The 13327-nt window shown below is 33.2% G+C and overlaps 1 protein-coding gene across 4 annotated transcripts in view; it reads right to left on the bottom strand.

The window, feature by feature from the left end:
• Positions 1–6395: 6395 nt before the first annotated feature.
• The window catches only part of LOC106465299 (von Willebrand factor A domain-containing protein 8-like), a 116896-nt gene continuing 109964 nt past the window's right edge, over positions 6396–13327 (bottom strand). For all 4 annotated transcript variants that reach the window (XM_022393168.1, XM_013925504.2, XM_022393167.1 and 1 more), the window contains one exon: positions 6396–6763. In XM_022393168.1, coding sequence (XP_022248876.1) covers positions 6658–6763 — 106 coding nt within the window. In that variant the 3' untranslated portion in view covers positions 6396–6657. The remainder of the gene's footprint in view (positions 6764–13327) is intronic.

Below are 13327 nucleotides of genomic sequence, written 5' to 3'. Positions count from 1 at the left end.
CATATATATACTGGAGACCAGGATACTGGTGCTTGAAGAGTAGATGTTGAACTTTCCTACATGAGTTTTTATCTGAACAAAAATTTGATTTTATTTTGAAATATACATCAGATTGCTTTTAGACTGTATATATTGTATAGCTGTAGACAAAATCTGCTTGTATTTGTATAGTGACTTTACTTGGTTTGTAAGTTTTTCAACTCTTGATATATAAATATATATATATATATATAATTTTTTTTTTCTAGCCTCATCAGCAGCTATAGGATCGTAATATAATCTCTTTGAAAACTGACCTCAAGTTCAATATTAGCACAAAAAATGTTAGACAAGCTATTAATTCCATGTCTAAAATTCAAGTTTTTCTTTTATGGAAAGTGTAGTTGTGTGCCAAATACAAATAGTGTACCTGTTCATCATATGGTTTCAGTACTTGTTTTGAATAACAAAAAGTAAACTTACAATGCCTTCAATTAAAAAAAAGAAACATGTAGAAGCATGAAAAAATGGTTTCTATTTGGAACACCCACACCAGGTTATAAAAAAGCATTAGTTAATTTTAGTATGTATAAGAAAACCTTCCATAATTAGTAAAGATATACTATATGATGTCACATACTAAAGACAGTATGTACCATAGTTTCTGTATAAAGCACTGAAGCTGGTTTAGGTGTGCTATGGATCATGAAAAGGAAGATGATCTATATCATTGATTTTTGTCTTGGTTTATGCTGTGTACATTCTACATGAAGTATTACATGGTTTATGTAGTGTATATTCTACATGAAGTATTACATGGTTTACGTTGTGTATATTCTACATAAAGTACTAATGTGTTTTATGTAGTATACATTCTGTATCCGATACTACACTGATTCAGAATGTACACTACTTAAATCACATGTAATACCAGATTCAGAATGTATGCTACCTAAACCACGGTACTACACATGGTTTATGTAATGTACATTCTACATACAGTACTACGCGTGGTATATATATAGTTAAGTTCTTCTCCATATACTTCACCAGCTTTTAAGGTATGATGCAGAGTAGATTATTTGTGATGTTTCATCTGCTTATTGTAGAAAGGTCTCTTAAACAGGTTATGTGTGCCTTCTTAAAGTTAACAATTGAAAAGCATGTGATGTTTGAGTGGTGCCTTACTCTAGGAACTGTGGTTGATGTTAAGGTAGTTTGCTTCTTGGCAAATTAAGTGGCAGTTTTTTAACTCAGGGGATAATATTAAAAGATTATTAATGTTAGAACTAAGCACAAAACAAAATACCAGCAATACAGATAATCCTTTCTAGAGACAGCATTTAAAAATATACTGTTTTTATATTAAATTGTTAGTATATTAACATTTTGAAAATATTTTACAATGAACTTTTCAGTATTTATTTGTATTGATGCATGTAATAGAAGCTTTCTATTACAAAAGTTTATTTAAAAAAAAGAGGTGAAGCTCTTTCAGTTTGGTATATTTCAGCAGTATGTATTGTGCAGTTGTACAACAGAAGTGCGTATATTTTTAAATATGAAATATGTTGACAGAAATATATTTTGAAATGCTTTGGATTCTTTTGTATGTATTTTTTTGGCAACTGTATAACAGCATTTTTATTTGAATGTGACCATGTATAGAAAGTTTTTTTATTCATAACTCATTTGTTATTTCACTTAAATCATACATTTTTTGTACTGTAAAGATCTGAATGCTAATGTTATATGGGTAGTTTTTTGTTCCCCAATAATCTTAGCTTCTGGTTTTAAAGCTTTGTCTAGTAGGTTTTTTCTTAAATGTATATTTTCTTGCTACTGTTCTGGCTGATAAAAGCATAAATAAATTGAACTTTATGTAGCCTCTCATTGTGGATATTTTCAAGTTCAGTCCTGCTTGGTTTATAGTCAGGTAGGTTATTAAAATGCCCAAAGCACTGTTACATTTTGAATATGAATGAACTGTTAACATCACTAGGCAGAAGTTACATTCAAAACTAGAAAATACCATCATATTTTTAAAAGAAAAACCTTCACAGGATATATTCAGCTATGAAAATCTGTACCAGGAACATATTCAGTTTTTTTAACTTTAAACTTTTTTTGAAGTACTTGTATAATTGTAGCTTATTTAACAATGAATTGAGTAAAGACATCCATTTTTGTCCAACTATGAAAATGTGATTACTTACATTTTGTATATTCATTTTCTAATCAAGAATAAAAATATGTGCTTCCTAAATGAAAATTGTGACACGTATGACACTGTTAATATTGTTTCTATAAGCACAAAAAATATTATTTGTGTGTTTTGATCAAAAGCATATTAGAGGCTTAAGGAATGGATGCTAAAAGAAAATATGAGCAAGGTGAATACAACTAGACCCAGTAGTATTTAAATAAATGCATGCTATTATAATGGGAATTTCAAACTTTAAAGGTACGAGTTGGTACTTGGATTGGATAGGCATCTAAAATGTGGTGCTTAAAATATTAGACATTATACAGAGGAAATCAGAATGTTTTTCGATCTTGATGGAGATGTTAAGTCCCACAAAATTGTAGGCAGACCATCCACATCAGTATAAATTTCTGACATAAAAAGGTACAAGACTTAACTGTTTAAGCAACAGCAAATATTTTTGACCTATTGTCAGGATGACACTGCCCAGCATAGCAAGTATATTATGAACATTACAGGGTGGAATGGGTAAGTTTTTACTGCCGATATAGTGCCTAATGAAACTGGGACGTACTGGTAACAAATTTGGAAGCTTGTACTGATAGCATGATAATGCCAAATAAATATTGTATTAATAATAAATTTCTGATCAAAGTAAGTTACATACTTGTATTAAAAATAAAAATCAATCGAATAATGAGTATAGAATAACTGCTGATTTGTCAACACTAAAAGTTAGATGTCTGATATACATGGATGCTGTACTTGAACTGGCATGAAGCTTTCATTTCAGAAGCAGGCATTTAGTTGAAAGCACACCCACCTAATACTGATGAACTGTTCCCAGCAATTTTGCTTCATAGCATACACAAGGTGACTGGTGAAATTCCTAGTGGAGGTTTAATGCATATTTTATTTTACCAGTACTGGTTCTCTGTGAGATTTCAGTAGCTAATAAAGTTCTATGCATTGTACTAAACAATTTTTTTTTGTTGGCTAATTAGAAAAACATGCATGTTTTTGAACTCCTATATAACATCTTGTTGCACTCAAGTTTGTTTGTTTTGAATTTCGCACAAAGCTACACGAGGGCTATCTGCGCTAGCCGTCCCTAATTTAGCAGTGTAAGACTAGAGGGAAGGCAGCTAGTCATCACCATCTATCGCCAACTCTTGGGCCACTCTTTTACCAATGAATAATGGGATTGACTGGGATTGTTCAGTGTTATTTGCTCAGGATTTGAGTAGTTTTGCTGGATGGTGGAGTAATGTTTGCTTGCTTATTCTGCATCTGGATTTAGGTCTTTAAAGACCAGGGAGGTTCAGGTTTGTGTGACCTCTTCTGCCCTTTTATACTGTGGTTTAAGATTGCTGGCGAATGTGGATATTGATACAGCATGAGGTGCACTTACTCTGACCCCTTTTAGAGCAATTTCCATGTAGATATTGACATTCACTGGGTAGGTGAGATAGGTGTGGAATAAGGTGAAGGAGGCAAATTTTCCGGCAAGGTTGATCAGATGAAATTGCATCATGTACAGTAAGAGAGATTTTTACAGGCAACAGTGACTTCATCAATTAATATGAAATCATATGTACAGTATGGGATATTTTTACAGTTATCAAATAATTTCAATCATTCACATTAAATCAATAATTATTCATGTAAAGCTGGGGGTATTTTAGAATATGCTGCTTTTATGGTTATCAATGACTTTACCTTTAATATTAGTTTACTAATTACACTGTGTAAAGTAGGGAAATATATCTACAAGTTTGTGGTTATCAACAATTTTATCCTTTAATATTAAATTATTAATTACATAAAGTAGCTTTTTTAACCTTTTCACATCAGTTAGGTTAAGTGTGCATATCACAACCTTTCACATAGTTACATTCAAAACTTAATTAACCTACTTTATTATCAATATACATGAATAAGTTTTGCATCAAACTTAGTTAATAAATCAAATTTTAACATTATTTAAGTTCTTAATTTTATAAGGAAATATTTAAAAAACCTCAATCTCCCCTATTATGAGAGCTGTGAAGTTTGTTACTTATGTCTTACCTTTTCTTGTCAGAGAAGTGTGGAATTCATTGTATATTACTCGTAGCTATTGCTCAGCCAAAACAATTTTTATATTTTTCAATCTTTGGTTTCGGAGCCATAAGCTAATAAATGAGACCCCTCCTGCTGTGCCCACCTGTCAAATCCTCGCTTTCACAAATTGTCAGTAGTTCTTTCTTAACACTATATTATTTCTAACCAATAGAAAGCCAAAGTTTCAGTTTATCGAATGACCTATTAGATTACAGTGTTTTCTGAGGAGATGGTTGTCAGTTTTGCTTCCAGATCAAGCTTGATTTCCAAGGGAAATACATCTACGAGCTTAACTAAATTTCTAAATGCTCTTGTTGCATAGTTAGAAAGCCAGAATAATTGTGATAGTTATGGGACATATTCTGTTTTTGCATGTTATTATTCTAATTGCAGTAGTACCATTAGTATAAAAAAAATAGGATTAAGTGTCATCAACAGCAAAAATAAGAAGACCCAAGTAAGTACCTTTCTTGTTTTTCATGTGTATTTTTTACTTAGTATTATAAAAGTAATTAAAACTTTTTAGGTTAGATTAAGTACACTGGGTCTCTGTTATACATTGCATCACTCTGCATTTTCTCATTATTAGAGCATTCACCAATGATGCCTTGTTGTTTTGTTGCTAAAGAGTTCCAACGTCGTTGGCTATTTTTCCAGGTGTAGCGTTTACCAATTAATACCAGTATTTTTGAAACAGTGTCACTTTGTTTCATTACTAGAGTGTTAACCCTCTCTGCCAAGGCATCCTTTATTGTGGATGTCACAAGGGCTTTAGTAAGTTATATTAAAAATTTAATTTAACTACTTTTTGTGTATTTTATACCAATTAGTATAGCATAACATCATAGCTAATAATCCATATTTTAACAGTATATAAGACTTAAGTTAATAATTTTATAAGGCAATATTTTAAAAAATCCTGAATTTCCTCTAGTGTGAGAAATGTGACATTTTATTTCTCTAGCCATCCCCTCTTCTCTAATTTATTTACCACCCCTCCAATAAGTATGAAATTTAACACAAATTACTTACTATATCATCATCATCACTCTGACAAAGCATAATTTTATTAGCCTTCAATCTTGTTTGGTTACAAGCTTCATTCTCACGAGAAAAATATCACGTGGTAGGTCAATTCAACTGAGCCCTGACAACTTTGCCAGGCATAGTGTCCACCATTTACTGTACTATCAATATGTGTGTGAAGCAATGTTGCCTCATCAAGATGGCAGAGAGGGTAAACACATTGTGTTTTCATGCATGTTTTGTATACTACACTGTAGTTAAAAAAGCCATGTTACACCCTTTAATAAAAGTTATTCAAGAGTGGATTGAAATTTTTTAGGAACACATACGCCCATGATACATGTAAAAATTGTGTTACTTGAAGTCATATCAGATGTACATCTCACTTTCTAGGAATGTTTAACAATAATAATAAAATTTTTCACGAGGTATGTTTACTAGTAGCTCATGTGTTATGTAACTTGATAGGGTAACATGAGCTGCACTTTCACCAAGTAATTTAAAATTTTATGGTGGGAATATTAATTTAGACATGGTTCAAAGAGCAATAAAACTATAAAATTTAAGTATAAACAGATGTATTCTGTTACAATATTTAAGCTATTTAGGATAAACAAATCAAGTTTCATGTTACAATTTGAAGTCATTCTAGAAAGAAAAAAAGAGTAATGTAGATTTATTTCGATTTTTTTTTCGGTGGTTACGAAATAAATAAAAAACATCTGATATTTATTTAGGGGATTTGAGGGATTATGGAAATGACATTTGAAAAATTTCAGATGAAGAAAATTTTCCTAATCTTAATATGAAATTCACTTTGCACTTGTAGCAGTCAACACTATGACACCATAAAGTTTAATAAAAGTACTTAATTAAAAATTCTGTTTTTTTTTGTTTATGAAAGTTTTTTTGAAGTTAAGTGAAAGCTTGCCAAATTTTGTTAAGATACAATAAGTATACCACCATGGTTACCTGGTGGTTACAAGGTTCTATAAAATATAGATGCCCATCCTGAGAGGGTTAATAGATTAAAAAATAATAAAAGACAAACTAGTGATTGACATATCACTTAAAACACCTTGAAGAATTTATTTTAAATTATGCCTACATATTTCCATAATTTATGGTACATCAACATCACCTGTGATTATTGATTGTAGTACTTGTATAAAATAACAAGCTAAAGTGTAGTCAGTATTTATATAAATTTACATTTTAATAAATTGACTCTTACACTAAATAGAAACTATACTGTACACATATCTTGGTAAACAAGAGAGAGAACTTTTAAGTGGGCTATAGTAACCTGGGATCATATGTGCTGAACTTCCAAGCTTTGGAGTTCAATTTGTCAGCATACTACACATAAAAATTTGTTGAAGAATTTGAGGCAGTTCACTGGTATTCATACACAGAAATGCTCGTCCAGGTGGTAGTTGTCGTGATAATCTATATGAAATACAAAAGAATGAGTATTTCCACTGCACTTGTAGTCTATAATCAGATGAACTATTATGAATTGCACACACGTTTAACATAAAACTAGATACTCGAAATACAAAAGAACGAGTATTTCAACTGCACTTGTAGTCTATAATCAGGTGAACTATTATCAATTGCACATACGTTTAACATAAAACTAGATACTCGAAATACAAAAGAATGAGTATTTCAACTGCACTTATAGTCTATAATCAGGTGAACTATTATCAATTGCACATACGTTTAACATAAAACTAGATACTCGAGATACAAAAGAATGAGTATTTCAACTGCACTTATAGTCTATAATCAGGTGAACTATTATCAATTGCACATATGTTTAACATAAAATTAGATACTCTGTCAAATTTACTGATACTGAAAATCAAAGCTTTTCATTAAATTTTAATTTAAAAAAAAAATTTGAACCACAATTAACACATCATAAAAGGGTCTGGTTTAGTTACATTACTTAAATCTGAACTGATTACACCAATGATATTACAATATTTGAAAATGACCACACCTAAATCAGCCCAGCTCTGACTGAGTTATGCTTATCAGGAACATCATCCACCAGAGTTGAATGTAATAATATTTTAATATTTAAAAAAAAAAAAAGCTATCACACTATTAACACCTTCCATATATTCTTGGTACAACTTTGGTGTCAAAGTATTGCCAAACTGTAATATTTCAAGCACTGAAAGAGTTTCTAATAAACTGCCTTTCAATATTTTTTATGGAAAAAAAAAAGTCAAAATAAATTGAATTACAATTAATTTGGGAATATTACTCTTATGAGACAACTTCCACATGAAATCTAGTGGTAATTTATGTAGTTTGTACGTCATAGTATGACTAGGTGAGGAAAAAACTAATTTACAACCTCTTCTCAGAATGATTATGCAGTTCATTCAGACAGAGTATGTTGAAAATCAAAATTATTATTGTAGTTTTATGAGAATTTGAATTGCTGCTTCGATAAAAACTAGGCTTTAGTTTCAGGAATTCAAATTGTAAGAACTCAAAAATTAAGGCTGTGTAGAAGTTCAGAAAAAGAAATGTACTTATGAAGCAAACACTAGGTATATTCAGAACATATTAAACTATAAATATTGAGTATGAAATAAGACTTAAAAGTTCGAAAATGAATGTTTACTACACATTTGATTGGTGAACTATTAATAACAAATCCAGTCAAAGAACAACACTCAATCTTACCATCAGTGATCTCAAGATATGTTCTGTGCATTATACGTGATGTTCCGATAACCTGGCTTCATATACAGGTGTCTAAGTCATCCCGAAATTAGAAACAAATAATTTTGCTCAGTGTAGTCTCAATGAACATGTGGCTGTATGAAAGCCTTTGCTGTGTACATGCAATCATAAAAGCTGATATGGGTCGTGGAAATGCAGTAGTGGGATGAGTTTTTTGTTTTTTTAATTTCACGCAAACCTACACAAGGGCTATCTGCACTAGCCGTCCCTAAGTTAGCAGTGTAAGACTAGAGGGAAGGCAGCTAGTCATCACCATCTATCGCCAACTCTTGGGCCACTCTTTTACCAATGAATAATGGGATTGACCATCACATTATAACATTATAATGCCCCCACTGTTGAAAAGGTGAGCATGTTTGGTGGGATGAGCAGGTCTGGCAAAGGGGATTTGGTTATTGATGAATCCAAGTAAGAGTTGCTCAATAATAATAAACAGAAGTCTATTCAAAGAATTAAACAGTGACAGTACCACTACCAAAATAAAACAACTACTCAGATACATTAGGTTGAAACTATGCAGCTTTTGGGGTAACATTGCCTTTATTTGTATTGAACACTTAGTAAAAAGTTGTGGCACAGTGACAGTGGAGAAGTACAGACAGATCCTGATATACTATAGTATTCCATTAGGAATGTACCCTAATTGGCTAGGGATTTGTGTTTCAGCAATATATTAATCCTAACCGTGTGATCAACATGGTAAAAACTTACCAGGAGAAGAAACAGGTAGTTAGAAAACTGGCTCCTGCCTCACACTGTCCAAATTCAAATTTGAACATGTCTGAGATAATTTGGACCTACATGGATAAAGAGGAGGTCAGGAGGCAGCAAAGAAACTTGAAGAATTATGTGACATGCTACAAGGTATATGAAGGAATATTCCAAGTACTTTCACCAATAAATTATATGACAACATGTTGACCAGGTTGAGTGCATTGTAGAATTTTACATTACCATACATACTCATGATTATACACTCAGTGAGAAGAAGGCAAAGCTGGTTTACCTCCTTCCATTTTCTCCTGGATGCTCTTTCTCAAGTGGACAGCTGTTGGTTGAAGCAGGACCAGCTTACACGGGATTCTCCTTGCACTAGCAGGTTTGGGATGATACTGCCCTGTTCCTATGGTTGTGTGAAGTAGAGACACCTCTTCTCATTAATTCCAGTTGCAGGATGTCTCTTCCCTGCATTTACAGTTGGGTGAGTTATGATTTCTACTCGTAATACCAGTTACAGATCTTGCTCTGTTCTTATGGTTGAGTTGAGGCAATGCCATAACCCTATAATGCCGGGTTTGGTTTGTTGTACTTCTTGCTCCTATGGTGGTTTTGAGAGTTTGTCTGGTTTTAGCCAAATGCTCACTTCCTCTTCGTAATTCCGTTTGCTTGACGTATGACACTCTGTTTACTCGTGGTTGGGGTTGGTGAGTATATGTAACACCATCCACATGTCCTAGCCACTATGTTCATGTTACAATATATTTGTTTTATCTGTTTTAGTCCTTAACCTCCTAATACCAAGGACGAGTTATGGAACTTTGTTTGTCCAGTTGAGTATCTACATTGCTCATTTAGTTTATATTTTACAATAGATTGCACCTCACCAACCAAATTGGTTTAGTGCACATCTTTTTTTTTTCTGTCCGTATCTGATTAATTTCTTCCTTCAAGGGTGAAGAGCACATCTGTTCCAGATGTATTGTGGTACCCCACATGCGTGCTTCAGTTTAGTCTCAGAGCATACGAGTTCATTATGGGTTGTTGCATTCTGGTTGGTTTCAATGTTGAGCATCTACACCGGTGCATCCACCTTTGCAATGTGGGATTCTAGCGTTGTTGAGAAGTGTTAAGACCATATTGAAAGTTAAGATTTTTCTTACACTGAAAATGTATTTGCGATAGGTACTTCCCACCCTTTCTTTTAAATGTCGGTGTTATTCTTTTACAGCCTGCCAATTCTGGAAAGTGAGGATTGAGTGGGAATAGCTAGCTGCACCAATATAGGTGGCACAATATTATTGGTGGAGAGTATTCACATGATATGTGCATGTTAAGAAATTGATGGGGTATATAGACTGGTGCATTGAGCAAGAAAAGTTTTTAGCAATGCTTAGAGGGCATAAAGAAGATCAAGACAGCTTTACGTGAAAGGAGGTCAGTACCTATCGGAAATAGATTTTCAGTGTAAGAATAATGTTAACTTCTGGTGTCAGCATCCTTTAGGTAGATGCAAGTTGGAGCTTATCAGTCAATTTATTTGTGTAATAGGTGAAATGATGTTAGATAAATGTCGACTAGACCAGACCTAGGAGCAATGGACTGCCAAAGTTTATGTGGGAGAGGAAGTCATAATACCCCCATGTGCACAAGCAGTGTTCCATGGTTTACTACAGACAAAGTCAAGTGTATCAGTGCTGGTAATGTGGGTATACAGCCCACACATGAAATAAGTAATTTTCTGTCCAGAAAGCAAGCAGCATTAGCTTTGGCAGTTATCTGTCAGAGGAGGGATGAGTCCCACTGTTGTTCAGCAATTATAGATAACTTATTATCCAGCTTCATGTTGGAATGATCATCAGCATTGAGAAAAATTTTGAAGTAACCAAGGTTAGCACTCACATTAGAGTTGCATCTGGTGTGTCATGTCCAAAAGCAAGCAATTTGTAATGAGCTTATATGAAAATTGTGAGACAATTTAGAATAAACTCAGTAGTCTGTTAGCTGAATATGCTGATGTATTTGTGGAACCAGATGGCCAATTAGGTTGAACAAAAATCAAACAGCATCATACAGATACAGATGTCACATGTCTGATTAAACAACCACTGCTGAGGCTTTCCTGGATGACTCGGAACTTAGCCAGTGCTAAAGTACAGTGGACTTAAAAGAAGAGAAACATATAGCCTTCAAAGAGTATTTGGTTGGAAAGTGATTGTAAGGAAGAAGAAAAACATGCCCAGGTCCTGCACTTATTTTAGATGGATGAATGCAATAACTTGCATTGACATCTTTTCACTACAGTTAACAGATGAATGTTTGGCTGCATTGGAAGGGGCCTGATGGTTCTATATGTTGAACTTGGTATTTGGATACCGGCAAGTCGAGCTGGATGAAGAGAGCAGAGATAGCTTGTATAAGTTTCATGTCATGCTATTTTGTTGTCTGTTTGAGTCTGTGGCTTTAGAACCTGAAAATAGTATTCCACCATATAAAACAAAAAGGTAGGCTTGAAATTGAAACCATTAAAATGTGCATTCATGCATATGGATTGGGATGTTTTAGTCATATTGTGGGTATAAATGGAATCTTATGGTTTTTGCTAAAATAGGAAGTATGTAGCATTGGCTTCAACCTACAACTAAATGAGAAATCTGCAGTTTCCTAGGTTTTACATCATACTAAAACTACTTTGTGGCCAACTTTTCTAAGATGGTAATACCGTTGCTTGAAAAGAAAAATGAATTGAGTTTGTAAGCCCATAAGTAGCAGCATATTACTGTACCATGGTTAATGAGATCTAGCTTGCATGGAGGCAGTCTGTTTTAAGTTGTCAGTATATGTGATAATGCGTAATGATGATAAATGTGTATAGCAATATACATACATATATAAATATATGTGTGGTCTTACACACATTCATGAGTGTTGTATAACACAAAAGGATCAATTACACAATGAATACAACTATTACATCTCATATGAGTTAAAGGATCTGATCTGGATGATAAGACCTTGGATACAAGGTTAAGTGTTTGACCTGGAAGGCATTATTTGAAATTACAGTGCACCTGTTATTTTAATTAATACTTGTAGTATGTTTCAATTTTGACACTGAAATATTCAGCAGATAGTGAATTTTCATGGAAGCTTAAGAATAATGGAGGCAAACACACTACATCTGAGAAAAAAACACTTGAACCTGTTGTTTCTAGTTAAAGTAGTGCAAGGTATTTTGATTGGATCACACTGAAGTATTTATGCATAAGTGAAATTATCATTAGTAAATAAACTTCATACATGCTTGCTTAAATATCACATCAAATGTAAACTTGATGTACCTAGTGTTTTATTTTATTATGGTTGAATATTTTCAGTCATGCAAATTTTAATATTCTATAAGCACACAGTTTTCCTGAACATTTTTTTGATTACAAGGTGCAGTTGAAGATGCATGATAAAGCAGGCTGTAAGTGAACCAGTAAAGGAAGAAGTAACACCCACATGTGCAACTAGCTAGTACTAAAACTGCATCTGGAAGTGATCCCAAAGAAGGATGATGAAAGACTTAGTAGATTATAATGGTCAGAAGAATAGGTTGAAGTCTATTTATTCAAGTCAGTTCACATGTTTAGAAACAAGACTCAACCCCACTCCTTTCCTACTGGAGCTAGGCACTGTTTATGTAACAACCAATATGGTAGTGGAAGGAATGATTCTAAGACAAAGGATAAGCAGTATTGGTTATTATCATGGGATTACCCTGATTGTGCAGATCTAATTACTAAATTGGCACTACCAGTAGGTGGCCTGCAAATGGACTGGAATAAAGAATTCACTGTACTGCCATCTTTTCAGTTGGAAGAAGTGTGCCAGCTATGGATGGAGTTGCCTCAGACCAGGCAAGTCTTGGCCTGGCCCAAAAAATCATCAGTAACACCATGGCAGCCGGCTGGCAATTCACCAAAGCCTTAAAGGATCTGCTGTCAGGTGTTACATTGAGGGTGAGGTAAGTTGGACTTTTTACTGCTGTTGAGGTAGGTAAGAATATCTTGTACACTTTCATTTTATAAGATGTAATTATTATGTAGCTGCATTTTTTATGTTTCATTTAATTCAGTGTTGTATATACATATATGCATTTGTTACAGTCATATTCTTTTTATTTAATATATTTTTAAAGGGTTTATTTCATTTTATGGTTGTTGATCACTTTAAGAGTTATTTTACAATTTATCTTCCATTTTTTGTACTATTTCATAGTTGTATTTACAGTATCAGTATTAGAGGGTTCATCATTTTTATATATTGTTACTGTATTTGAACTTCATTGCAGTTTTTCTGCAAGGATTCATTTTATTTTGTGCTTTGTGAATATTTGTTAGAGTTACAGTATATTTTTCCATGATTTGTCATACTCTCTTTAACCTTTTCGAGATGGTCATCTCGTTTGTTGACTCGCGTTCAAAATTTTATTGAACTACTATTTCATGAATTTATGTCAATAAGTTTGGTATCAAACTGTAGATT

Source organism: Limulus polyphemus, unplaced genomic scaffold, assembly GCF_000517525.1.
Source record: "Limulus polyphemus unplaced genomic scaffold, Limulus_polyphemus-2.1.2 Scaffold1899, whole genome shotgun sequence".
Lineage (NCBI taxonomy): Eukaryota > Metazoa > Arthropoda > Merostomata > Xiphosura > Limulidae > Limulus > Limulus polyphemus.
This window is presented reverse-complemented; position numbering and strand designations above follow the sequence as displayed.